Source organism: Colius striatus, chromosome 11 (assembly GCF_028858725.1).
Source record: "Colius striatus isolate bColStr4 chromosome 11, bColStr4.1.hap1, whole genome shotgun sequence".
Classification (NCBI taxonomy): domain Eukaryota; kingdom Metazoa; phylum Chordata; class Aves; order Coliiformes; family Coliidae; genus Colius; species Colius striatus.
Window position 1 is genome coordinate 13,481,457 of NC_084769.1, and position 26,753 is coordinate 13,508,209.

Consider the following 26,753-nt stretch of genomic DNA (forward strand, 5'->3'; position numbering starts at 1 on the left):
ACAGCTACCCTGAGTAAACTGCCCTTTTCTCAGCTGAAATTTCACCAGGAAGTTTATGAGTAGGAAGCCTTCTCCTGCAAAACTGTAATATTTTTAATGACTCAGAGTACTTCAGGGTCTGTTTTCATTTCTGCTGGTGGATAGGCAATAAGACAGGGAACCCTCCTTGTTCCCTTTTGTTCTCCCTCCCTAGACTATCAAATGAGAAAGACTGATGGGTCAGGCCAGTGCTCTGAAAGTTTAGGAAAATGATGAGTATGAACAGCCTTGCAGGAGAGGATCAGGATCTGTAATTTAAAAAGGTAAAGAAACAGATTTCTCGTTACCGAGTGGGGGAGCTGGGTTAGGAAACACAGAAGGGTTTGGGATGTGCTGTGGGAGAGTTTAGTTCCCGACAGTGTCCTCTTGTTCCTGCACGTGCTCTGGCAAGTTACTTTGTCTCTCACTCCCTGGCATAAAGTTCACATTAGAAGCATGGAATCACTTTGGTTGGAAAATGCCTTTAAGATCATCAAGTCCAACCACTAACCTTACACTGTTGCCACTAAAGTATTCCCTTAGCACCTCATCTACGCATCTTTTAAATTTCGGTGGGGATGGGGACTCCAGCACCTCCCTGGGCACCCCCTTAGTGACAAAGTTCCTCCTAATATCCCACCTAAACCTCTTCTGGTGCAACCTGGGGGCATTTCCTCTATTAACACGGAGCACAGACAGACAATACGGAGGTCAAACAATCAGCTGCCCTTTACTTTAAAAGAGACTTTAGAGGAACCTGAGCAGCGATTCCATGCTCGGCCTCGCTGCAGCCAGCCGGAGCTGCCGGCACATCCCCGCGGCTAGCGGGAGGAGGCTCTCAAAAACCGCTTCTGACAAACGTGGGCGATGTGGAGGTGGAAGCCCAGGTGCCAGCACGGCTCGGCCGCTCCTGGGGGTCCCCCGGCCCGGGGCTGCGCTCCGCCCACGCTGCCCGCGGCGCGGTTCCCGGGCGCATCCCTCTGCCGCACCGCCCACGGCCATCCCCCGGGCTCGGCCCTCCTCCGCGGGGCTGCCCCGGCCCCCGCGCGCCCGGGCCGGGGGGTTGGCGGGGCGGGGCGGGCCGGGGGAGGGCTCGGCCGGCCGCGGAGCCCCGGCGCGGCCAACCCGCGGCCGCGGGGCTGAGCCATAAAAGCCGCGGGAGCCGGCGGGGCCGCGGCTCCAGTTCGGCCGCAGCCGCGCGGGCCGCTCGGGGTGGGCAGCCCGGCCTCCCCCTCGTGTCGCCCCGGTTCCCCGTGCCTCCGCTGCCGCCCGCCCGCACCCAAGATGCTGTTTTGGCACACGCAGCCGGAGCACTACAACCAGCACTCCACCGGCAGCTACCTGCGGTGAGTCGGGCCGCCGGGCAGCCTGAGCCCCGGGGGGAAGGGGGTTGGACCGTTCTCCGGCTGAGAGCGGCCGCAGTCGTGCCCGAGGCTGGGCGCGACCCGAGGGCTCGGTGCCGCACGGGGTCAGAGCTGACAGCCCCTTCGGACAGAGAGAGTTCTCTTTGCTTTAGGTTTTTTTCCCTATTTGTTTATTTTGAATGTTATTTTAGCGCCCGGTTAGACAGCTCTGCGTTTTTCCTCGTCTTGCTTTTGCCGGGTTCCCTCTCGAGGGCTCAGGGCGAGCGGTTCAAAGGGAAAAGGTGTGACAGCTCAAAGGCTGTGGGAAACGTCTGTCAGCAGACTAATTTTCTTAGGATGAGCTTTCTTCTTTTTGGGACGATGGGTAAAAAGCTTAGAATTTAACTTTCTGAACTTGTCTGAACCAGCTTTTTCCTGCCTTCACACAGTTGCGTTTAATTAAATGTGCCTAATTTAAGCACAAGGGCTGCTAAACAATAGTCTGTAACATGTGTAGTGCAAACTCGTATTTCCTCCTCCAAAAGACAACAAAGCAGACAACTTTGGGAGTTTCCTTTCTGCTGAGTGCTTATAAACTGGGGGTTTTTTTCCCTCTGGATATGTAAAGCTGAGATCTCAGCTGGTGTCAATTCCTGCTGAAGAGTGATTTTTGCTAAATTGCAGCAGTGGAGAAGCTGGCTGTATCTCAAGAGCCTTGCTTTCAAAATGTACCCCCAAATAACCACTGTTGTGAGAACATCGAGTTTGGCTGGTGAAGCACTTTGAACACAGATAGTACCTCCCTTTCAAGGAGGTGTGTGATCTGAACTATTCCAGCTCCCTATCAGTGTATTTACAAAGCATCTCTCTTTTTGTTGGACTGAATAACAATTTCCCCTTATCAAATGATAAAACACTGTGAGAGTTTTGCTTTCTGGCAGCTTCTCCACTTTTTTTTTTGCACAGAGCTCTTCACCTCATGCCTTTATCCCAGTAAATCTAACAATGTGTATGTAGCAGGGTCTTGTTATCTCTTGCTTTGTGCTTACAAACCTGGTCAGTTTAGGACAGTGAGAATGGTAGTAACAGCATCAGCTTGGTACTTGTGAGTACTGTCTCCACTATAGAGAGCATTTATGGTGCCTGGGTTGTTCTGTTAACTCCATCAAATCTGTGTCAGACTTGAGCCCACAATTCAAATTCCTCTTAATTGGCCAGAAAACACATTAGGTTATTTTTGCTGGCTAGAGGGATGAAGGATATCTAATCTGGTAGGAAGGCTGCTAACATGAAGGTAACCTGTTAGTGGTTTAGGAGCAGACTTCAGCTGTAGTGAGTGTCTGCTGTGGTGAGAGTGGTGTTTTTTATCTGGGACAAAAAGCCCTAAAACCAGTTTTATGGGAGCAATGGCCTCAGATGTTTCAGGGAAGGTCATTTGAATAACCCCCTTGTTTTTTTGTAGGGACCTCTAATTCTGGCCAGGTCACTCTCTGTGGGAACATGTCAGGACATGTGTTTCTAGAGGGTTTTTTTTCTGCTGAGCTTGTGCCCTTCTCAAGGCTTTCCATGCCTACTTGTAGCAAGGAAGCTGAAGTAGTACCATCCTTAAGTAGCTTGTAGGAAAAGTTTGTATCAGTTATACTTTGCAGACATCAAAGGCTTTGTGGCTGTGAGATATCTGTGTAGATTCTGCTTCTGTAAATTCTGTACCTCAGTGGTTAAGACCAGAACTTTATAGCATACAGGTGAAACTTGGGAGAGCTTTAAGACTTCTTCCCCTCACCTCCATTTTTTTTCCAATTAAAGGATAGGAACTCTTGTAAAAGCCTGCTCTTCCCAGAACTTGATTTGCAACTGGACTTGGGGTAGTTGAACAAGTATTGGGATGGCTCATATACCCATAGAAATTCTTTTAAGCCTTGATCTCTTGCCCACATCCTTTGAAGTTCTGAATGCTTTTGATAAGGTGAAATGTTTTGAAGGGCTTGACCTAAAGCCATGGATACTACTGGCCATTAGTTCAGATGCTGTAGGAATAAAAATGATTACCTTGTGTGTCTTTATCAATGCATTAATATGGAGAAGCTTTCCAGAAACCATATTGTGGATTCCTCCCTGCTTACACTCTTCAGTGATCAGACAGCTGTTCAGCAAGTGTAGGGGTGTGAAGAGCCTGGTGTGAAATAGGATATTTGAGCTTTGACTTCCCCTTGCCTAAATTTCTCAGCTGCTTCAGCTGAATAGGTGTATAAGTCCCTCACCCTTAACTGTTAAACCTGGGACAGATTTTATGTGCTATTTTTCTGCACAACTGCAGAAGCTTTCAGGCTTCAGAGTTTGTGACCTGCTCTGATCTGCAGGGCAGCACATGTTGCAATGGTGTTGTGCAGATGGGTGTGTTAAGAGCAAATGTTGGCATCTGGGGTGAGTGAGATGACTCTGTGCAGCAGTATCAGATCCTACATGTGTGTGGAGCAATGCTGTCTATTTTAGAAACCTATTGTAGGCATTTCTGTCACTTCATTGCTGTAGTAAATCATCATCACTAAGGAAAAAAACCCCTCTCTCTATGGCTGCAGTTAGGCAAGAGCTGTGATTATGTCAGTAATGCCAGTAAGCAAATGTGGCTGGATGCCTTCGAGTTGGTGATAATATGGAGGGGGTGGGGTTGGAAGAGAGAACGGAAACAGGGATGGATGTTTCTTTTCTCATGTCTATATCTGAAATGGCACAGTTTGTGCTCTCTGGCTTTATTTTACCATAAATAGCAGTACCTGTGTTTGAAGCTTGCTGTAAACTGCTGTACCATTTCACTCATGACCTGGGTAGCCTTCAAGGTTGTGGGTGCTGTGAGTGAGCACAGGGTGGATCATTAACTGAATAGGCAAGGAAAAGAATTCTTAATGCCCTTTCCGTGGGGAGCTTGCCTGTAGAGACTGGAATGTTTCTCAACAGGTTTTTTTCTTAAAGCTTTTTGTGTATGAGATTACTGAAAGGAGCAGAACTGCAGCCTCTATAATGGGAATCTCAAGTCTTCACATACCTGGATGAAATAGAGGAGAAAAAAAGAATCGCTGTTTATTCTGAACTGTCTCTGTGTTCAATGTAATCCTCCTAATTTGGAAGGAAATGTTTTAAGTAGGCAGGCACAATGACCAGAAAGTTAGTGACATGGGGAAGTTGTTGTGGTTCTTCAGTCTCAGGCATGATTAGATAAAGGTGCTTATTCCTGACATCTCATTTTGTTCTAATCATTCTGATTGTGCTCTCAGCCTCGCTAATACCTGTTCTGCTCAGAGATTAGCGTGGTCTCGGATCAGTGTGACACTAAATGAGCAGGCAGGTCAGCGTGGACATCTTGGAAAGGTGCAAGAACTGGGACTATGTGCAGGTCCCAGTGAAGCTGCTCCTGAGTACCTTGGGACCAGATTTATTATAGTGTAATGAGATGTTATGAGTCAGTTATCCCAGCAGTTTATGCTATAGTCACCTGAATTTCTGCTTTTTATATCCAAGCTGTGTCTTCTCCTCACCTATGGCTGCTACATGGAGACATTTTGCTAATCTGACATTCAGCTGTCAAAATAAAGGGACCTTTTTCCCCCCAAAGCTTCCGTCTGAGAACTCAAGAACTCTTAAACAGGTGTGCTTTCACAAGGATAGAGAATATATATTTGTTAATTTTCTTTCCTCACTGGGGAGAGTGCTGAAATGAAGAGTAAATCTGATTTATGTTTTAAAAACATAAGCTAATTCTCAAAAGTATTCTGTGTTGCTAATGCTATGTCCTTTTGCATCTAGTTCTGACATCCTAAAGGTAGAAGTAGCCTTGTTACATGGCACGGGCCAAATTCCATCATAACTCGGTGTTTTTTCAGTGGCTATCTCCATTATCTCAGAGGATGAGAATCAAGAGCAGGTTGAAGCTAGGGTATTCCATAAAGTCTTTGTGGCTGAATGTGTGAACTGTGTTGCAGAGATGTCCTTGCGCTGCCGATCTTCAAGCAGGAGGAACCGCAGCTATCTCCTGAGAATGATGCCAAGCTGCCACCCTTTCAGTATGTCCTCTGCACAGCCACATCACCTGCTGTGAAACTGCATGAGGAAACCCTGACCTATCTCAACCAAGGTAGGCTTTGTGCTACACTGAAGGAGGGCGTATTTCCTAGGAACAATTGATGAGAGAGATTTAATCCCATAGTTATGCCTTACAGGGAGGGCAGTGGGATGGGAAAAAGATGGCTAGAGATGGGGAGGGGTGTGAAGGAAAGAAGGAGTGTTTAAATTTTCACATTTCTATACCAGATTGGCAACTGATAAAACAATGAAGTACCACTGATGTGACAGTTAAAGCAGTATTATAGCATGCATGGTTTCCTGTGGCCAGGTCCTGGCTTGACCTCAGATAACTTAAACAGAAGCCTCCTACCTTCATCTTAAAAGGCTAGATTAATTAAGTAGATTGGCAAACTTTGGGTTGGGGAAAGTTTTTGATATTGAAAGTCCCCAAGTGCTGCTGGAAAGCATTGCCAGAGGGTGAGTTAGCAGATATCCAAGGGCTCTTCAGTGGTCTGGGCTGCGGGACGTCACTCCCACTTGGCTGTGTGATGTGGTTCTGCTCAGTCCCTGACTTGACAAGTTGTTGGGATTCAGTGCAGCAAGGTCTTCTGTAACTGACCTCATAGGTTGTTTTTTACTACTGGATAAACACATGGTGTTTCTCTAGACTTTTTTCTTTCCCTTTGGCAGAACTTATGCAGACACATCTGTAGCTGGAGTTTGGCTGTCGCTTTGTAGAACCTCCTGCATGTGGATCCCAGGAGGATCAGACCTTCAGGCACAGATTATGCTAAAACTTACTACACTTACTTTCTGCCAGGTTGTAAATGTGGGTTTTAGCCTAACATCAACCTGGAGGCTGTCTGCACTGTTGCTTAGATCCTCTCCTGCTTCAGATCACTGTTCCAGCTCTCTGAGCTTTGTGCATTTTGCATGAAGTTCATTTGTCTGCCCTTCTGCATAGGTTTCTCTCAATACTTGTACAAAGCAAAGCCCTGACCTCCCTTGGACCCTGACCTCAGGTGCATCTGACTGTTGGATCCTTGTTGCTTAGTGGTAGACCCATGGACTCCTCCCCCTCAAAAAAGATCAGCCAGGTGCTACAGGCTCTCACCAAGGAGCCAGATGTTTCCTGTTGTATAAGCTGACACTGTGCTGTCTCCCAGGATCAAAAGATGTGTGAGATTTGTTATTCTCTTCCCAGTTAATCCATCCAAATACAGCAAGACCCTAGGAGGTGATATGGGGCATCTCAAGAGTGAGATGGAGATGAGTCTTCCAGTGAAACACAATTTTGTCCCGTTTCAGAGTAAAAGATTTTTGTTGTGAGAAGTTGACAGCCACATTATTTTAACATGCATGAGGCAGTGTCTGCTTTTTTTACCTTTGTAGAGCAAAAGTTAGACAGCTCTACACAATACCATGAGTTTTAAAAAACTAACTAGAACAGTCTAAACCTTCCTAGGCAAAGTAAGGCTACGACTGGCTTTGCAGATAGACCATGATGTGTTAGGCTTTCTCCTGCTTACTGTCACAGAGTTGTGCCCTGGCCCATCTTGACACAGTACTGACTTGTTTCATTGGCAGACCACCAGTTCATGGATATCTTTTGCATCTGTCTCTCTTAAGAGGGAAGGTGAAATGTGTCCTTGCAGAATACACCCTGGAGAGCACGATGCTGGACAGGCTTGGAGGAACAAAGCAGGGATGAGGCTGGCAGGAGTAGTGTGGCAGTTGAGAAGGGGCTGAGGGAAGAAGTGATCACTCCTTAGTGCTGTTGGTTTGCCACAGTGGATGGAAACAGTACCTTTTCCTAGAGGATCTTTGGGGTGATTAGTGTTAAAAGGTAGTACGTCTCCTGAGAGCTGAGTGGCTCACTGCTTTCTATTCTTGACAGGAGCGTCACATTTTCTTGCTACCTTCTCAGTAGCATCCTCACCTTGTTCATTTGAGCTGTCAAGCAATTAATCTTCCTCTTTAAGCAGAGATGCTCTGGATTCCTTGGAAAACCTCTTGAAATTCAAGGCACTCTGTATGTAAAAGGATTTTTTTCCTTGATCTTGCAATACACCTACTTTAAAATCCTTTCTGCTCCACACCAGTAGGCTACTTCTGAATCCACACCATTGGCTGCACTCTTCCCCTCGGCGTTGACCCTTCCCAGTAGCAAGGGCAGGCCTTGACTAAATTCACCTGATGTGTAGTCTACCTTGATACTAAGTCCCTTAAGCTAAAATTCCTTGCCTATGCTAGTTAGGAAGAAGGGAGTGGTATCTGCTCCCACGTGGATATGAGCTGATGCAAGAGGCTTGTGGCTTCACAGAAGGCAACTGTGGATGCAGGAAGAAGAGGATGCTGGACACACCTTTCAAACAGCTGTGGTCAGAGCTGGAGAGTCAAACTCCTGTTGGTGAGATATAGGTGAGGATGTTGCCTGGGGTTAAAAAGATAAGAGTTTATTTTACAATTCCAGGACAAAGAATCAGTTTGAATTGGCAGTTATCCTCCCATTTCACTTAGATTTATGTTTAGTAACTTCTACATAAAAGAGTATTCATGAGTATTCATGTGTGAAAAGCATGCTCCTTGTACATTGACCTTCTGGAATAAAAAATAGGAGGTATGTCTGTTGAAAAGCAAAAATTCAAGTGCTCAAGTCAGATTTTCTTCTTTCAGCAACGCTTCTCTGTGGGAACCACTTTTTATTCTTGAACTATGTAATTTCCAAGCAGATACCTGTTGTATAGGTACTTTCTTGTCCCTTCTCCAAAACCAGAAGAGCGTGCTGCAACTTTTTGTGCTCAACACAAGCTGGGGGATCCCATTTGGGCACTACCACACTGGTCTCAATTGTCCTGCCTGAGCCTAGAGCAAGTGCAAGGTAAAGGCCCCGACAGAAGATTAGTCTAATTGATAGAATTATGTTGTGTGGACCAGAGGAAAGAGACCTGGAGGCATCCCAGGTCTCTGGAGCTAATGCTCAAGGCATAGCAGAAGAGCTCTGACTCCAGGGCACTATGACCCTGCAGTGAAGCACTTTAGACCATTGCCTACACCTTATCACTTTATGCTGACTGTAAGCAAAGGGACACCTCTTGCACCTTATCCTCCTTCTATGCTTATCGTAGTCTGACCAAACACTTACATAAAACTTTGCTTCTTCCTTTTATGCTTGGGTTTTGTGATGGATTACTTTAGCAAATGGGTAACTTTGTTAGTGCATGTCCCTGACTGATGCTGTCACTAGCACAGACATGTCTGGTTCCTAGTAAGGCAGATACAAAGATGTGGTGGCTGTCCCAGCTCCAGAAAAGCACTTCACATCCAGTGTGGTTACTTACTCAAATTGTGAGGACTGGGTTTGGAGTTTTTTCCTTGCTAGGTGACTGTTGCCCCTGGTTGTCCAAATGTTCCTTCCTGACTTGAGCTTTTCACTACTCACTAAGTGACCTTTTGTCACCATGAAGCAGCTCTTCTCCCTGCCCTCAAACACTTAGTTCACACATGATAGGTTCGATGGTGGCTAGTGAGTCGACTGGCTCAGGAGAGCTGCATAGAAGAAGGTCAAACCTGGCAGAGCTTTGGAGTGGGGAAAGCTGAAAGAACTGAGTAGTAAATGGAAGGCCAATTTGCATAACAAAGATAAGAGGAGGGGGAGAGATTGAGGTGAGATACGTAAGGGTTTCATATGGGCTTGACAGTGTGGCTGTCCAATGACTGTGTTTGTACATAAACAGGAGAGGAATGGGAGAGGGCCCCAGGATTGTAGAGCACAATGATTTTTCATGAGCCTTCTTGCAATATAGACCTAGAGAGATGGTTAGTGGCTTTGGAGGAGTAAGAGGTCTTGGGACTGGACTCTCCACAAAGGTGAAGAAGGAAGCTGAGAGGATCCCTGAGCTGGAGACCAGTGTCTTCAGCAAGGGCACAGGAATCATTTCTGAAGGAGCATTAAGAGGGTGAGCTTAGCTGTTGTGTTAAGTTGACTTGGGGACACTCAGCAGTGGCAAACTCCCAAGCTGTCTGCTCCGGTTTGAAACTGTAAGTGCTTGCTGGCTGCAGCTCTACCACCAGCCTGTAAATGAAGTAACTAGAGTCGAGTCTTTAGCTTAGTTTCCAAACACTGACTCATTACACTTGTCTTTCCTGATCTCTTTCCCCCCTGCCTTCCCACATTCCTTGGGAAGCTGGAGCCAGAGGCCTGCTAGCCCAAATTGAACACGATCTTAGTTTGCTAATCCTTAGGGCAGTTCCTATACTGAGACATCTTTACTGGACCTCAGGAAGATTACTCATCAAAGTGTAAGGCGTATTGCTATGGTGTCTTAACAACACTCCACCTTTAACCCATGAAACTGGCAAAGGTGCTGTCCTCACATTAGGAGCTGGTGCTGACATTATTCCTTTGGTCAGGGATTGCATCTGTCAAGAGAGCTCCACTATCCAAAAATCTGCAGCGTGTCACCTAAGGTTTTTGGAACTAGCCCTCCTTTTAGCACTATTTCAGCGTCTCTTGTGGGTAGGGACTTTCAGACAAACAATCAACCAGTAACCATATTACAAACCACTGCTTTAGCAAGAAGGCTTGATGCAGTTGCATATTCCGTGGTCTACAGTCATATGGGGTGTGGTTTGACCATGGCTGGTCAAAACTAGTTTCAAACTTGGGCAGAAATGGGAGCAATGAAGGTGGTTCCAGAAATTGCACCAGGAGGAATGCAGAGGAAACAAACACTGCAAAGGGTATCTGAATGCTAATAAATGCGAGGAAATAAAACCATTCCTTTAAAAAACAAAACAAAGAGCCAAAGAACACAAAAACCTGAAAGTCATTGCTCAAGGGAACCAGCTTGTAGTGCCAGAACCACATGTAGGCTGTGAGCTGTTCAAGTCATGATTTTGTTTCATGAGCAGCATTGGGTTGGCTCCAAGCCACTCATCTAAATTGCTCCAAGTAGAATGCGGTTAAGGTGGTTGGCAGAGGGTCACTGAGAGCAGCCTGTGTGACTAATCCGGCCCTGTCCCTTGGTGGTACTTGGGAGTAACTGGCTGTCACCTGCCTGTAATGTTTTCCTGGGCTCTGTTCAGCTCTCCAGATCTGTGGTATGTGACTTGTGGTTCTTGGCCATCTGAGGATTTTAGTATACAGCTGGTTAGGGTTAGGAACGTTGGCCATTTCTGCTTCAGAGTGTCTTCCAGGAGTCATCTTTATTGCCAGTCCTAGACAGTTCAGAAAACAAACAAGCCAAAAACCCTAACCATAAGAGAAAACCACTAACAGCTGAGGTGGTATTGGGAATGTTGCTGTAGAGGTGCACTAGCAACAAATGCCTCATGAAGCTGAAGATGTTTGAATCTGGGTCACACCTAAATGAAAACCCCGAATTTCAGCCCTTGGGTGCAAGAGGTGTATCGAGGTTCAAGCATGTGTGCATAAACTGGTTCTTTTTGAGCTGTGCTGTGTTTAAAGTCTGCTGGGTGTTGCCCTGACTCAACTCACTGCAGATGTGTCGAGGTTTCTCCTTCAAAGAAAGGTGCAGAAAACACCGGGCAATGAGCAGCTCAAGAGGACACCTTGGAGCCAGTTGCTAATTGCTTGGGTTGGAGATGAAGTAACTTAGAGGGCAAACCTTTGCCTCCTTTAAAAAGTCTGAAGTCCAGAATTGGTTGTCTAATCTTCTGCCGCCCAGAGAAGCTGTTTTTAAACACTGGGATTTACAGTAAACGAAGAAAGCTGTTTTGTATTGACGTTAACTTGTATGCAATTGAGTTTTTATGAGGTCACAACTGCCTGAATGTTGTAGTTTTCCTGGAACAATTCTTTATTTGCCTAAATGAAGTGTAGCGAAGGCTGAGTGACCAGCTCTGCCTGGGTGTGCTTTCGCTTTATTTATAGCCCCGTTTATGGGGATATTTCTGCTTTGTCCCATATGCTATGAACCGCCTCTTTTCCTCACAATTACTGCCACAAAGGAGCAGGCCTTGGGCATTTCAGGGAGCTCTGCTGCTCGTGGCCTCTCACACGTGAATGTGCACGCCACCTTCACCAGAGATCACAGGCACAGCAAATGACTTTGTGTGGTTGTGACTGTCAGGTGCTTCCTGGCGGCTGCCAACCTGTGCATCCTTCATCCCTGATCATTGTGGGGTGCCGTGCTTCTCCTTGGCCCTCACCATTCTTGTCTCTGGGTTTGGAGGGCTTTAAAAAATGGCTACTGAAGCTAGTTTGTCTCTTCCATTTCTGAGACTGGCTACTTGATGGTTTTGGTTCTTGTGGTGCACCTCTTCATCACTGGAGAAGGAATGTCTGCTGCCTGACTTGGAAGGCAGCTCTGAATAGGTTCTGGTGTCTCAGCTGAAGCCATTAATTGTGCTAGCAGCAATTTCCCCATATGTTTGGCAGCTCTGTCTTCACTTGGCAGCCCAGGATAAACAACCCTGTTTCCAAACCACACCATCCCTAAGGTCACTATGAATCTTGCTTCAGATGACAGGGCACCTCTGCATAAGTAGAGCATCTGACTTCTGTTGTCCCTAGGAAGCTAGAATCTCAGTTGTCTTTTAACCAAGAGGCTGTTTTCTGTTCTTTCTGTAATCCTTTCTTCTGGTTGGCCTTTCTTTCTGTATTCCTTTCTTCTTTATCTGGATGAAAGTCAAACGGGATTGTGAACTTGCTGGATTGTAGCCTGTGCACAACTCCTGCTGGAAGCCCCTAAACTGCATTTTGTTCTCCCACTTCTATAAATCTTCAGTATCTGTGAAGGAAGGCAGTGCTCAGAAGTTCCTCTGAGTACAGTGAGAAGTAAAAGAAAGTCTGTAGGATATTTTCCTTATCTTCCATGTCATTTTTTTATTTCCCCCCATTAACGGTGTCTACTCTGAGATTCCCATCACTAAAATAGTGACATTTTTGCCCATGATTTGACAGCATTTGATGTTTGTATCAATGTGCCTAGTGATATGAGATGATGTTGAATTTTTCCAATTAGCTTGCTCTAATTTGCAGTGTCCTGAAAGATCACGTTTTAGGTAGCAACAAGAAGCTTGGTAAATACTGTAGTTTTGACATGATTAGCTGTTTGTATAGGAGTAATACATGATACTATTTTTCCTAAGGAGACTGGAGAAAGCCACTTTTTTTCCCCCCATTTTCTGCCAAGCATTTATGTATTCCTCAAACTAGGCAGCAAGTACTTGAGCAGTGGGATTCTTGTCCTAGCTCAGTGCCACATTTGTGATTGGTATCGAAAGTACAGTCTGCTCTGATGGGACAGTTGCTAATCATATTATTTCCTCCCCTGCTTTGTAGAAGGCACTGAGTAGCCATGAGTGGGAGTGGGACTTCCTTTCTCCCAGTTTCTTAGTGCAGAAACGTGATGAAGGAAGCAACTTACCTGGGGGCATCTGAGGGAGCTGCTGGGTGAGGTCAGGAGGTGCACTCAGCTCTTCTTCATCCCTCTTCAGCACCCTCACCCAAGACCATTCTTAGTTATCTGAAACTCAAGTAAATATTACACACAAAGCTACTCTTACAGAGCTATAAAACCTGTTGTCCAAATTGGTTTAGGACAAGTTGAAACCAGAAAAAGCCTGTATTTTTTACTCACACAGAGGGGCCTGGGGTTTTCTGACCTGGACAGATGTGACAAAGATAGTCTTGGGTGTTTCAAGTACATACTGAAGAAGTGGAAATACAGGAAGAAATTGCTTTTATAGGGCAGGTATTTTTTTTCATCTTTCCATCAGAAGTTTGTAATTTCTTCACTGATTAATTTGTATTGATTGTATTTTGCTATAAAGGTTCATACCATGAGTTAGATTATGTGAGGTCCAACAAAGTGAATGCAATCTATGCAATAGAAGCCTGAGTGCACACAGTGAACTTATCAACTGGGAGTGTTGCTGTATCTTCTGGCTGTTTTTGTGTCCTTGATTCAAAGTTAAACTGCTGTCTTAGAGGAATTCAATGTACATCCCACTCGTTTGAGTGGAAACCACTGTAAATGAGGAGTGTTTCTGTAAGTGCCTGTTAGCTATGAAGTCTCACCACTGTAAAACAGATCATCTTCAGAAGTCTGGGAAGGGTAGAGCTCAGCTATTGCTCACTTCATATAGTAAATGAGCCCTAAAATGTTCTTCAAGCAAACTTGGCTCTGAGGCATGTGTTTGGCTTTCCCACAAGAAAGAGGTAGGGAAAGAGAAAGAACAGGGCAAAGAAACCCTGTGGAGTTTGGGGCAGATTGTAAAAGGAGGAAAAACATATGAAGAGACACGATGACAATGAAGCTCCATGGTGTGGTAGTAGAATTGATCTGCTGTGATCCTGTAATCTTGCAACCCTGATGATAGTAGCAGTTAGAGCAAGTATTCTCAATGTTGCTTACCAAAATGCAGTGGAGCAGGGAAACAGGCAGGAGGCAGGTGAATGGCAAGACAAGAAATACTAAAGCATGTGTGAATTGTTCTTATTGCCACAGTATAAGCAAGTTTGGAAGGAGACCACACTAAAGAGGAGTTTGTGAGCATTGGTCATGACTGGGCAGCTTCATATGGATACCATCTGGATACTGAAACTGGAAAGCTATGGTCAGGGAAAGGCTGTCTGTATTCAGCTCAGAACTGGGTGCTACGTTGAAGATGAGATGTATAGCAAGATGAGCCTACAGTGTCAGGACGTCTCTTGTGTTCATTTTGCATTTTTTGGCCCACAGTTGGTCCTCCTTTGCAGGATTTCCATGTTTCCAGCATAGTGGGAGCTTTCAGGGTGGCCTATTGTGTAGCTGGTGAATACATAATATCCACTGGATAAACATCTCCCGCAGCATCTTGTCAAATGAGGCTGCAGTAAGCAACTGCAGAATATCCACTGCCATTTGTGCCCTGGGAACAGAGGATTCAGCCCTTGCTCATTGTCTTCCAGAGTGTCCACACACAGGATGCTTCTGCAGGTCTCAGGCTAAGCTTTATTTTTGCTTTTGTCTGGCTAAAACGGTGTAGACCATTGAGCGTGCAAGCTCAGATGGCAGCTCTGTCACTCTTCCCTGTTTATCCTGGAGGTTCATTAATCTTTCTTGCCATAAAAATCTTTGTGTGTGCCTGATGCCCTGAATAGTTGCATTTGTCTCTTTCCAAGGTGCTCCTCCTGCCTGCTAGACGTGCTTCGCTTTGGGAGGATAAATGCTTTCTTTTTCCTCCCCCTTCTCCTTCGTCCTGCATTTGACTGTCAGCATTCTTTAGCCTTTATCTGTGCACTATTTAGGATGTCCATATAAAGTTACTAAATGGAATTTTTATTGGCCAGCTTGGCTTAATAATCAGACAGTTTCCAAGCTGGTTCTGTCTAGTGCTGTGTGAATCCATTCTCAGAAAGAAGTCTTGCAGAGTTTTTTTTTCTTTCCACAGACTTTTCTTGGGGATATTGCTTAGTCTAAGGTTAGGGTTTAATTAATTGCTGGAAAGGCAAGCAGACTACTTGGCTAGATTAAGTAAGGCCTGAGTCATGTTGGTATGGAACATCAGCATCCTAGTTGGCAATTATTGTGTTGTATCAGTGCGTGGTGCAGAAAACCACAAAATGTGTAGGGCCCTTTCAAGTGGCCCTTGAAGCCTAACACCAAAACACAGAAAAGCAAGGGGAACATTGTGGTTTTGTAGCAAGTGATATCTGAACAAAATGTTTGAGCTTGAAATAATGATAATATCTTCTAATTCCTAATGGCTGGCTGAATTCCAGCAATAGGAAATCAGTTAAGCTGTTAAAGCTCAGACCTACGTGTGAAAGTGTTCCCATGTTGAACTGAATTATTTATCTGTGGAAAATTGTTGACTTGAAGTTCTTCTGTCCCCAAACAAAAGGATCATGCTTGCATTGAATGTTCATTAATTACCAAAGACAATAAAAGTTTAGAAAGTAAACAGTCTATAAACCCACTTTAAGGTAGATGCAGTTGCTTTATGAATCACCAAGCAGGAACTCTCTGGACCTGGGTGGTTACTACTTTGCTGGATACTACTCTTGTTTATAAAGCAGAGTTGCTCAAACTCTAGCCTAGGAGGAGATTGCATAAATTTGCTGTTGCTCAGGGAATGTCTGTTCAAAATACAAATTACAGTGTATCATCACCCACCCAGGTTTTTATTGGTGTCCCTGAAGCTTTCAGTGAAGCTGGGAGACAAATTGCATCTCAGGAATTTACTGTGGCTCTCTAAATATTTATTACCGTTCTGTTCTCTGCCTGAGGTAGGGAAGAAGGGTTGTGGCAAGCTCTGTGTGAAGGGAGCACTGGGTGCTATGGGCAGACAGGCAGGAGGCTGCTTTGGCCTCAGCCACGTTGGAGAGATGTTCAAAAAATAGCCTTTACTCTTCGGGTAGTGACAGAGATGCTTTGGGTGCTATTGTATATGTGTGCCCAGTGTTATAATGTGACTAGACACCATTTGAAGCAATCTTGAACCCATGTTGCCTGTGGTGGTGAAGCTATGGCCAGTGCTGAGAGCATGGAACAAGAAGGGTTTCAACAAGTTGCTGGTCATTAGCTCTGCATTTAAGGCTAACGTTCGGCAGTGTTGAGTATCGTCCTGGTAAAGACTATCCTGGTAAAGTGAGGCTGCTCTAAAACTGCAATCACTTCTCTCCATTGCCACAGATGTTTTCTTCAGGCTCTTCTTCATCTGAGCCCAGTGGATGTTAAACCCTTCTCAGCTGAGGACTAAATACAACCCTGGCCAAGGTCAGACGACTCAATCAAATCACCGCAAAGTCTCAGTGTCGGTACCCTCTGCCCCCATCTCCAGCTTTACCACCAAGCATTGACTTGTAAAGCTGTAGTTTAACCTGTATTAATCTGTATTTCTGAGACAGATGGAAAAACCCAGTATAGGGGAACCCTGTATTTCAGCTGTATATTTTGGGTTTAACAAGCCATCTGTCTTGGGAAGTGACAATACAGTTTGTTTTACTCAGACTGGCAGCCACATTTCTTTAGAGATTTAGATACCCCAGTAAGAATGATCTGTTACTGATTTCGTTTTAGCAGAGAATTGTCAGTCTATACCTGCTAGTGCCAGTGAGCCATTGATGAAGGATTCGTAGGTGATCTGTGTACCAGAGCTCTGAGCGGCTTCTTTGCTCTCTGACACCAGGGGGAGTTTGGCTTTCTTCAGGTTAGGTCAATGATTGTTTTGTTTTACAAAGGGATCCTGTTTTTCAGTATCCAAGTACCCATTCTTTAGGGCTTGTTTTTCCCTGAATTTGTTATAATTGCAGGGCTGAGATTTGTAATTCACCATTTCAGGAGTCTCGCTGGTAGTAATGGTAGAAAACATAGAGTAAACACAATTTGGGAGGTATTTTTTCAAGGAAAAAAATATAAGCCAAGCAGTTTGGTGCTATAAAAGTTAAAATATCTGAATACTGTCCATGCTATACTAATAAACTATGGCTGCAACTGGCCACAAAACAATGAATTTACTGGAATAAGTTGTAGGGAGAACATATTTCTAAAAATTGATAGCAACACACATATATAACAGAGTTGTGAGGAATTAAGAGCAAATTCTCACTGAGTTCCACAGAGAGAGAAATAAACTGCATGTTTTCTGAAACTTGACTGGGAGCAGTCTTGTTTTCATAGCAGTTCTGTGTAGTAACTGGAGTTAAACATCCAGAGGTCAAGGGGAAAGCAGTAAGCATAAAATACCATTTTGACTGAGGCTTTTCACGGCGTAAAACAAGCTCCAGGGCTCACATCAGATGACCTGTATATCTTTTATCAAAGCATTTTGTTTCCTCTTTGGCTTTTCATTTAATATTAACTCTTTCCACTACAGTTTGTTTTTTACCAAGGGGCAGAATCTGTTTCTAGCTCCATCTGAGCTGAATCATTCCTGTCAGGACATGTGTGGTGCCTGCAATCTGTCAGGTGGCAACATTATTCCTATCTCGTGAAAGTGGTCAGAAAAATCATAGAATCATAGACTCATTTGGATTAAAACCTTTAAGACCATCCATTTCCACCCCTCTGCCCTGAGCAGGGACACCCTCCACTAGATCAGGTTGCTGCAAGCTCCATCCAACCTGACCTTCCACATTTCTGGGGATGGGGCACCCACCACCATTCTGGGCAGAGTTTCTGAGTGCTTGCTGTTAGTTGGAAAGGATCATGGACAATATATGTTTTTTGGTCTCATTGGAACTACAAATAAGCAAATCAAGCTAAGAAGATGGTAGAAGTGTATATCAGTGTGCAAAGGTGTCCCAAAAACCTGTTCAGACCTGAGATACTGAATGCCTGGCAGTGCATATGGTTCAACCATTACTTTTCCTCTACAGCACTAGTTTCTCTGTCTCCATTACCCCATCTGAGTACATATATAGCTATATTTTACTGTCTCTTGTATGCTTATGGTCTCAAATCCTAAACTCATTTTCTATAATGATTAGTTAGCCTCATGGGAATGAACTGTAAGTGCAAGAGGTGCTTGGCTGTGTAAGTTTGTTTGAGGCAGTCGCTCTTTAGCTGGTGAAATCTATCCCCAGGCTGCACTCTTGAGCAGCTGTGTACTTCAAACAACATAGCCACACAAGTACAACATATACACAGGTACATTGTACAACAAATGTGGTGCTGAGGGACGTGGTATAGTGGTGGACTTGACAGTGATAGGTTAATAATTGGGCTTGATCTTAAGGGTTTTTTTCCAACCTAAATGATTCTATGTTTGAACCTGAGCCTGACCTTTTTATGGTAATGCAACACCGTGGGCTGTGTGAGGAGATACACACATCTCTCTAAAGCTTGCCAAGTGAACAATAGTAACAACTATCAGTGGGAGCGTGACAAAGCCTCGTGAGCAGAAGTGTGGAAGTCCTCAATTTCAGGACTCTGGCTTACAAAATCCACTTCTGTTGTCCACCAGCCTTCAAAAGGAGGTCACTGTTGTCATTTGGATTTACTTACCTGAAGAGGTGAGTTAAGATCTGTGCGTGTCTCTAGTGCTTAATTTGGTAGGTCATATGGTTTATGACCTCTCCTCATGCTGTAAGCCACTTACTGGATTCAAGGGTCGTTTCCTGTTTGCAGAACTCCTATTGACATCAATAGGAGTGTTGTGCACACATTTGGGGTTTCAATATGGCCTATTTTGTTCCTTTTTTCCTTTGGCCAGCCAGCTGAATAAGCACAATTATCTCTATGCCGTACTGATATAGTCTGTTCTCAGGCAGGCAACTGGAAGAACTAGGATTCCCAAAAGGGAATCTGCCTCAAACACAGTGCCCTTCTCACACATCTGCTGTCGTATGCCTTTGATTTCTACATCTAGATTGAGAAATGTCGCTTTTTTTTTGTTGTTTCAACTGGTAGCAGCTGCTTAGGGGGAGATACACCTGCTTTGCAGTTTTCTGCAGAGATCCTTGTTGAGCCAACAAACCCAAACTGATCTCTTTCTTGGCGCCTGCCTTGCCATACCCTGAACATTTTTCAGTGAAAGGGAGAATAGCAGGATGAACAAGAAAAACTAGCTATGAGGTATAAATATGCTCCATTAATTCTAATGATCCTGCTTGCCTCTATATTGGCTGCAGGTTTCTTGTAAAGAGTTGGTCCTATACAATGAGCTTTTGTGCTGTCTTAGCTATTTGTGCTAAGGTGTTGAGACATCGTTGTCTTTTGTCTGCTGTGAGCCTTGGAGGGAAATGTTAATTCACAAACCAGTTAGCTAAATTGCACTGAACTGGTTAAATTTCTTATGCTGAAGGGGGTGGTGGTGGGGTGCTGGCATATGAATTCCTTTCCCAGAACTGGCCCTTGCACATGCTGTAATACCCATTAGTCTTCCACATACATGTCTGAAGGAGTGTTTATGTCCTAGACAGACACGGTCAAGGCCTTATGGAACAAATCTTGTATTTCTGGTTCACTGAAACACCTTAAAGGCCTGACTGCTCTCTGAAGAAGGCAAGATTTTGCCCAGGTTGCTGTGTTCTGCAGAATACTGCCCAGACCTGTTGTGCCAGCAGGTCTTCACACAACCATTGCTTCAGCAGAAGGGACAAAGGCAGTGCTGTTACAACCATGTGACACGGGGTGGAGGGGACACAAATGACCTTGGTGACTTTCTCAAGGGTGACCAGAAAAGTGTAGCAGCCCTGGGTGACAGACTGTGATTGATGCCCTGAGTGTGAGCTGTTAGCTGCCAAAAGACTAGCCTTCCCCTCAGATTTCTGCTGTGCTTTTGTGCCTACTCGATTACTGGGGCAAAATGCGTTGTGTTGCCAAAAATGAGCTTTCCCTGATCAAACTTATGCTTTATTAGCCAGCATGACTCTCTCATTGCTACAACGTATTAAACACCTTGGAAATGTTTCCTTAAACTCTAGGTCAGTCTTATGAAATCCGTCTACTTGAGAATAGGAAATTGGGAGAGTTTCAAGATTTAAACACAAAATATGTAAAGGTAAGGAGAAACATAGATTTCTTTTCTTCCTGCTTCTACATACAGCCTCTAATGAAGGGCCTGACCTTGCTCCCACTGAGACAATGGAAAATACTTTGCCATTGTTTTTAATGGGAGCAGGGCTGATGGAGCTGTTGAGTGCTAGTTTCACGGGACTATGCAGCTTGGCTTTACAGGGCTTCAGGGGAACCTTTATTCTGTTTGTGATCACGACCCTAGAGTTTCACTGTGAATATTGGGTTCAGGGGAATCCCAAAGTTCAGAGGTGAACATGGTCAAAACTGCTGAGAGGCAGATTTGTCTCCTTTTTAAACCCCAGCAATATGTCTGGGTTGTTACATGTCAAATGGAAGACCTTGGTGTTTATGTAGTTCTGACTTGCATGTTCCTCATAGCTCCAGTTTACTTTGGTAATGGGCATAATTATGAACATACAGAATTTGATTGTTTGGTTTGGGGAAATTTTTTTGTTGTTTCCCCCTTCCCAAAACAATTTAAATTCAAAAGCTTTGGTCCAGACCTTGGTTCTGGATCCAGCCTTCAATCCTTCCTCTCCACAGTTCTTGGCTGTTCTGCCTCAGGATTTCTTTCAGAAGTGGGGACTAGTTGCAAAATTTGGATTCCAATCTACATTTTAAGTCTTGTCCAAGTTTAGCTAATTCCCTGTTTGTCTTTTGGCCCATATCAAGAGGCATGTGGATTGGGATTCCAATTTTGGAGGTGTTCCCTTTGTAGCTACCTTGCTTCTTGGAGCTAGGATTTGATTTAGGTGTTTCTCAGGTTCATTGGCAAAAATTGCTCACTCATTTGATACAGAAGTCCCCAACAGGAGCATAGACTTGAGAAACTGGGATGTAAGGGGTCATTAACTTATGCAAGTGTAGCATTCTGAATATACAAAAGGATCTATTAGTTAGGAGTACTTTGGACTTATCTGCCATGGGGATTGCCCTTATTCCAGCCTTCTCTCTCCAGTTATTGACACGGCTGCCCCATTGCAGACCAGAGATGAAAATTCTTCTGTTAAAGAAGCTTTCTTATTCTATATTTGCTTACCTATGCTGGGGCAAATCCAATGACTGGCTGTTGATGGCTGGAATCAAGTTTAATTCCCACTGACAAGGTATCTGGGCATGTCGGCTCCACTAGTGCAGGGACAGGTGAGCTGGCTTTCACATTTGCTAATCAGAATGGAATATACTGGGTCTGGGGCATGGTACAGACACATTTTACCCCCACATGGGCCATTTTGGATGTGGAGGCAGTACAGTGATGTTTACATAGCATGACACCTCAGATTAGGTGGGCATTGCTGTACTGCTTCCAGATCAGATCCCAGAAAGCTGTACAGGGCTGTGTTACGGAGTGTAGATGTGCCCTGTGAAGGGGAAAGCATGCTCCTGTCTCTCTCAGGAGTCCCTTAGGAATCTGATAAACATAGTGATGGGTATCTTAGATGGACCCTCTCGTCATGAATGGGGATGAGAAACATGAAACAGATCAGCTTTTGCTTCTATGCTGGAAAACTGAAGTCATCTCAAGAGAAGGGTCTCTGGACCACATTGTTCATCTTGGTATCTTTTCTTAACAGAGCATAATTCGTGTAGTTTTCCACGATCGACGCCTGCAGTACACAGAGCATCAGCAGCTGGAGGGCTGGAGGTGGAGTCGGCCAGGGGATCGCATCCTTGATATAGGTGAGACTATTTCATTGTGGTTCTCGTGCAGCATTTGGGAGAGATGCTGAATGGCATATGGAGTGTTTGCATGTGTGCTTAGGTTTTCATATCTTACTGCTGTAGGAATCCTATATGTCTTGGAGTGGGGTGGAGACCGAGCACTACAGGTCTCAGATAGACATATCATTGGCAGCTTGGCTTTTCACATGGATCTTGTAATTGTATGGAAATGCTTTCTCTTCTTCAATTTAATATTTTTAAAATTTTAGGGGTTTTCTTCTACAGATATTCCGCTGTCAGTCGGTATCTTGGATCCCAGAGCCAGCCCAACCCAATTGAACACTGTTGAATTTCTGTGGGATCCATCAAAGAGAGCCTCAGCATTTATTCAGGTAAGAGACAAGTGGCATTCCTGTGGTAAACGCAATGGTGACATATCTTATAAAGACCTGGAGAGTTAAGGTAGCCAGAATGTGAAGAAGAGAGAAGGATGCAGGTCTTCGACCTGCCTGGACATGTTCCTATGCGACCTGATCTAGGTTGACCTGCTTCAGCGGAGGGGTTGGACTAGATGATCTCTAAAGGTCCCTTCCCACCCTGCCATTCTATGATTCTATGATAATGTACAAATGCAAGTGACAGTCATGTATAATTAATTTGTAGGATACTTGTGAAACTAACTTGCTAGCCATTTGCTAGCTTTGGAGTGCCAACTGCTACAACAAAGAGTCTATCTTATTTTAAAAAATGATATTTCTTTCTAAGCATGAGTTTTATCTGGAGGAAACTATTCCCAACCTGTTAGTTTTGCTTGCTTTCTTGAGTGTTTCGCATCCCAAATGCCAACTGTCTGTTTTTAATCTGTGTATGGGATTTACTTAAGGATGTTTTGCCTGGTGCCCAGTTTCCTTCCGGGCTGCTTGTTCTTCTAATTGTTTTGTCCCAAGGAACAGAAATGAAAACATATGAATTCTTCTGCCTCTCCTATTTTCTCGTGAGGAGCCAAAGCCTCATGTTAAGGCAGAATCTGAAGTTCAGAATTGCACAGCTGCCAACAGTCTCCAGAGATGAGAACAACTTTTGTTTTGCCAGGTACATTGCATCAGCACAGAATTTACCCCACGGAAACATGGAGGAGAGAAAGGAGTGCCCTTCCGTGTGCAAATCGATACCTTTAAGCAGAATGAAAATGGTGAATACACAGAACACTTGCATTCTGCAAGCTGCCAGATCAAAGTGTTCAAGGTATGAGGTAGTTTTGGCTTTGTCATCAACTAGATAAAAACATAGGAAGATGAACAGATTTTTAAATTGTGTAGGAGTGATGCAAATAGTGGAGTAAAAGAACAGACTTTTAACTGGGTGTGCTTAGAGATCTTAAACAGGACTCTTGCACACAAAGTGACCTAAACACTGAACTACAGAGCGTTGTAGTTAAATTCAAATGACCCAAGGGCTGCACTAAAGCTTGTGCCAGTCTGTTGTGCCTTGACTGCTATACAAATACTGAGATATTTAGTGTATCCACTGTGTCTTGATGCTCCTAGGCAATTAAGACATTACGGCATCTCCAGTTTATATGATTCAATCCTCCATGAACAATGACATTATGTTTTGGAGAGCTTAAATACCCTTTGCCTGTTGCAGCAGAATTCTCTCCATGCTACCTGGCAGAGGTAAAGATTCAGAGAGAAAGCGTCTCTGAACCTCCCAGTCTGGGTATGGCAGACCTGTAACTACTTAACAACAAGTTTTTCATAGGCTTGTTTTTCTCAGAGGATTTGCTGCTCCATTTTCACTCCTGTGACCAGAAGAGAAGGTACAAAATCCACTTGAGGTGCATAACTCATGGGGCTTATGGTCTGAAATAGCTGGTACCAAGTCTCAGGGCTGTGGTCAGCCTATTTTGAAATTGCAATAGGCATTAATGAGGGATGTTACAGAAAGAGTAGAGTCGCTTGACTTTTTTTTTTGTCTAGAAAATGCAGATCTGATCTTGTTCTGTATGTAGAGTGCCCATAAATCTAAAGAAAACTTCTGTGAAAAGATCAGAAGAAAAAAAATCTGTTGGCATCTGTCTCCAAGCTTGTAGTACTTGGCATAAGGGAAAGCTTGTGCTTACTTTTATAGCCTAAAGGAGCAGACAGAAAACAGAAGACTGACAGGGAAAAAATGGAGAAGAAGACCACCCAAGAGAAGGAGAAGTATCAGCCTTCCTATGAGACGACTATTCTCACAGAGGTAATGTGTTTTAGACACATTGTACTACTTCAGCATATTGGGAGACAGATTTGAGAGAAAATTCAGTCTGAGCCCTGGTGACTGTCTTGTAGACACACATATGCCCAAATCTGATTGAAACTGAGAGCAGAGTGAAGTCTTAAAATGTCCATCACTGTTGAAGTTTATAAAAGATGCTGAAGCTTCTTAGGTTTCAGAGCATAAACCAGGTCTTAGCAGCTTGGCTTTTAAAGAAACCTTTTCTCTATTTTCTGTCATGCTTCTGGGCACTTGTCATGGCAGTTAGCTGCCAGTTGTATGAAGTATTTTCTTCAGAGCTGTCTGGCAGAAGCTCACCTTGGAGATGGGGCACTTAACGAGATGAATAGGCTGTTTGACTAATTATCAATCTGTTTTTCTGTGAGCATGCCTATGCAGCTGCTGTTGCATACAAGATCTCTGAAAATTCTGGCTTGTACTCTAGGAATATCTTGAATGCCTTATGCATCTGACATACAGATGTATGTTTCTGCTACTAAGATGGATATATAAGCTTACCCCAGGCTTTAGGAATACTAAGCAATACAACTCAAGATAGTGATTTAAAAGTGCTGTTCCACCTCCCTATGGGAATGTCTTGTCATTTGATTTAGTTCTTGGGTGGCTTTTTCTTTTTTTGAAGAGACTTCATGGACTTCCAAAAATGAGGTGTTTTTCTTAAGTAAAATAAACTTCCTGTTTGTGAGATCCAGTCCCTCCCACTCAGTTTTCCTCACGTTGCCAGGAGCAACCAGCATGTTTTCTAATTCAACGTGGCTGTTGTTAACTAGGCTCTTGTGTACACAGACCTAATTCTACTGAGTTGACAGATCCCAAACTCTCCCTGTGAGCTCTGATGCACTTTGACATATTGCATGGGGAAATGTGGGTTGCCAAAGAGTTAAATATTTGCTACTGCTTGTGGAGATAATAAAGTATTTGCTAGTATTTGTGGAGATGATAAAACTCCAAAGCTGCACTTCTTTTTATCATTGCAAACAAGGATACTACAGAGCCTTTTCTTGAGCCCTTGATGGCAAAGAGTCCCACTGGGCTAGATTTGTCCCACTGATTACAGTGGCTTAAATTCAGAACAGAGTTGCCAGTTCTAGCTGGGTTACTCTGGGTTTACACTATGGTAATGGAATATGGAGTTTGACCTATATTTGTGAAGGTTTTTAGTAGCTTTCTATCTATCTCAAATTTTCTCCATGTAGTACCCATTTATAACTCTGGCTCTTTGACTAATAGCCAGAGGTTTTAGAAGGCTGATTCAGATTCTACTCCTTCACTGGTACAAACCTGAAGCAATGCCACTGGAGCATATTTGTCACTCTTGCCTGGATTTAATTAGAGATTTATAATTGAGACCAGGGGTATTTCTGTATCATTTCTGCCTTCAGTCTGAGTTGACTTACTAGCGTTGCTCTGACTTACAGCTGTGCACACTTTGGCCCAGTGTTATTTGGGGACAGGCTTTGTGAAATGGGAGAAATGTGGAATGCACAACTGGAATCAATCTGGCCCCCTGACAGCCTGCTTGGAGAGCAGCATAGAGAATCCATGGCCCGTCTCCTCCTCCCAGCAGGAGTGATGAGCTGAAGTTAGTGGCGTGGCAACAGCATGAATGTGGTATGAGAGGAGAACTGAATCCTTTATTTCCATCCTCATGAAAGTATCCCTGCTGCCTTTCTTCCAACAGTGCTCTCCCTGGCCAGATGTGCCTTATCAAATGAACAATGCTTCATCTCCAAGCTACAACAGTTCTCCCAACAGCTTTAACCTTGGAGATGGGTATGTAACAAATAAATGCTTTATCTTCCCCATTGATGTGATAGCCTTTGTGTGCACGTGTTTTGTGTATCTGTGTATTCTGTACCCTGGAAGAAGGGGTCAGACCACCCTTCCTACAAAGGAGAAAATATGTCCCACAAAACCCTTTAAGACACCCAAGAGTTCTAGATTCTGTAATGCAGAGTACTGTTGGTGTGTCTGCTGCTTATTCAATGGCTGGGAGGTGATGAGGCAATTACTGCCATGAATTTCCTCTCTACTGTGGAGGTCAGAGAACATACTATGCCCTGTACCAGAAATTCCCAGTATCTTCTGGCCAACAGTATTAGAGCCCTTAAGCACCTCTGCAAAGTTGGTATTGCTTCCTTCATTTCTAGCGGTAGTTTGGGGTGCTGAATTCCCAGTTGAATGGCATGTAGAGAAAACCTGTCTGGGGCAAAACAGCTTGGGTTTTGAGATGCTATTCCAGAATAAAGGACTAACAGGAGCCATGTTTAATTAATACAGCTGTTATAAAGAAACAATTTTAATGGTCCTGAAACACCCAAGATGTTATCTGATGATAGAAATTATACAGCTGGGTCCCTTGGTACTTCTGAGTCTTCCCTGCAATATACTTTTCCCTAGGAATTTGATGTAGGCCTTTATTTTCCTCCTCTAGGACTCTGCAGCCTTGTCACTTTCCTGTACAGCTTATTGATTAATCAATGGTGTATCACAACTTTTCAATGAGCAACCTTAACCTATGAGTAAGGCCAAACTCAAAAGTTGGTGTTAGTAGAGAGGTCTGTCGAACGTTTTTCTTCCAGTGGTAGATTAATAACTCTTTGGGAAAACCCTTGAAATCCTATCTATGTTTTAGGAGAGTTTAGCAGAAATGTGGTTTTGAGGAATGTAGTTAAACTGCAATTTACCATATTGAAGATAACACCAGGATTGTATTGTTCTTAATTCGATTTTTGTGAAGAATCATTATTAGACAGTGAATTTAGTTATGGAATTTCTGACTCAGAAATTTTGAGTTCAGCCACCCTGTAGGTCATGACTTCCTTGCTTAGATGGTGTCACTTGTATGGTAAAGCTTGAGTACGGTCAGTAGAGTGAGTTTTCCTCTCTGTTGTGTAGGACCTCAACTGACTAACAA

The 26,753-nt window shown here is 44.0% G+C and overlaps 1 protein-coding gene across 2 annotated transcripts in view; it reads left to right on the plus strand.

Moving 5' to 3' along the window:
- The first annotated feature begins 1,228 nt into the window (after positions 1–1,228).
- TFCP2L1 (transcription factor CP2 like 1) overlaps positions 1,229–26,753 on the plus strand; it is a 38,528-nt gene continuing 13,003 nt past the window's right edge. For both annotated transcript variants that reach the window (XM_062004938.1, XM_062004940.1), the window contains exons 1-8: positions 1,229–1,364; positions 5,339–5,490; positions 19,801–19,877; positions 21,469–21,574; positions 21,842–21,948; positions 22,649–22,801; positions 23,687–23,797; positions 25,518–25,609. In XM_062004938.1, the coding sequence (XP_061860922.1) occupies positions 1,303–1,364; positions 5,339–5,490; positions 19,801–19,877; positions 21,469–21,574; positions 21,842–21,948; positions 22,649–22,801; positions 23,687–23,797; positions 25,518–25,609 (860 nt within the window). In that variant the 5' untranslated portion in view covers positions 1,229–1,302. The remainder of the gene's footprint in view (positions 1,365–5,338; positions 5,491–19,800; positions 19,878–21,468; positions 21,575–21,841; positions 21,949–22,648; positions 22,802–23,686; positions 23,798–25,517; positions 25,610–26,753) is intronic.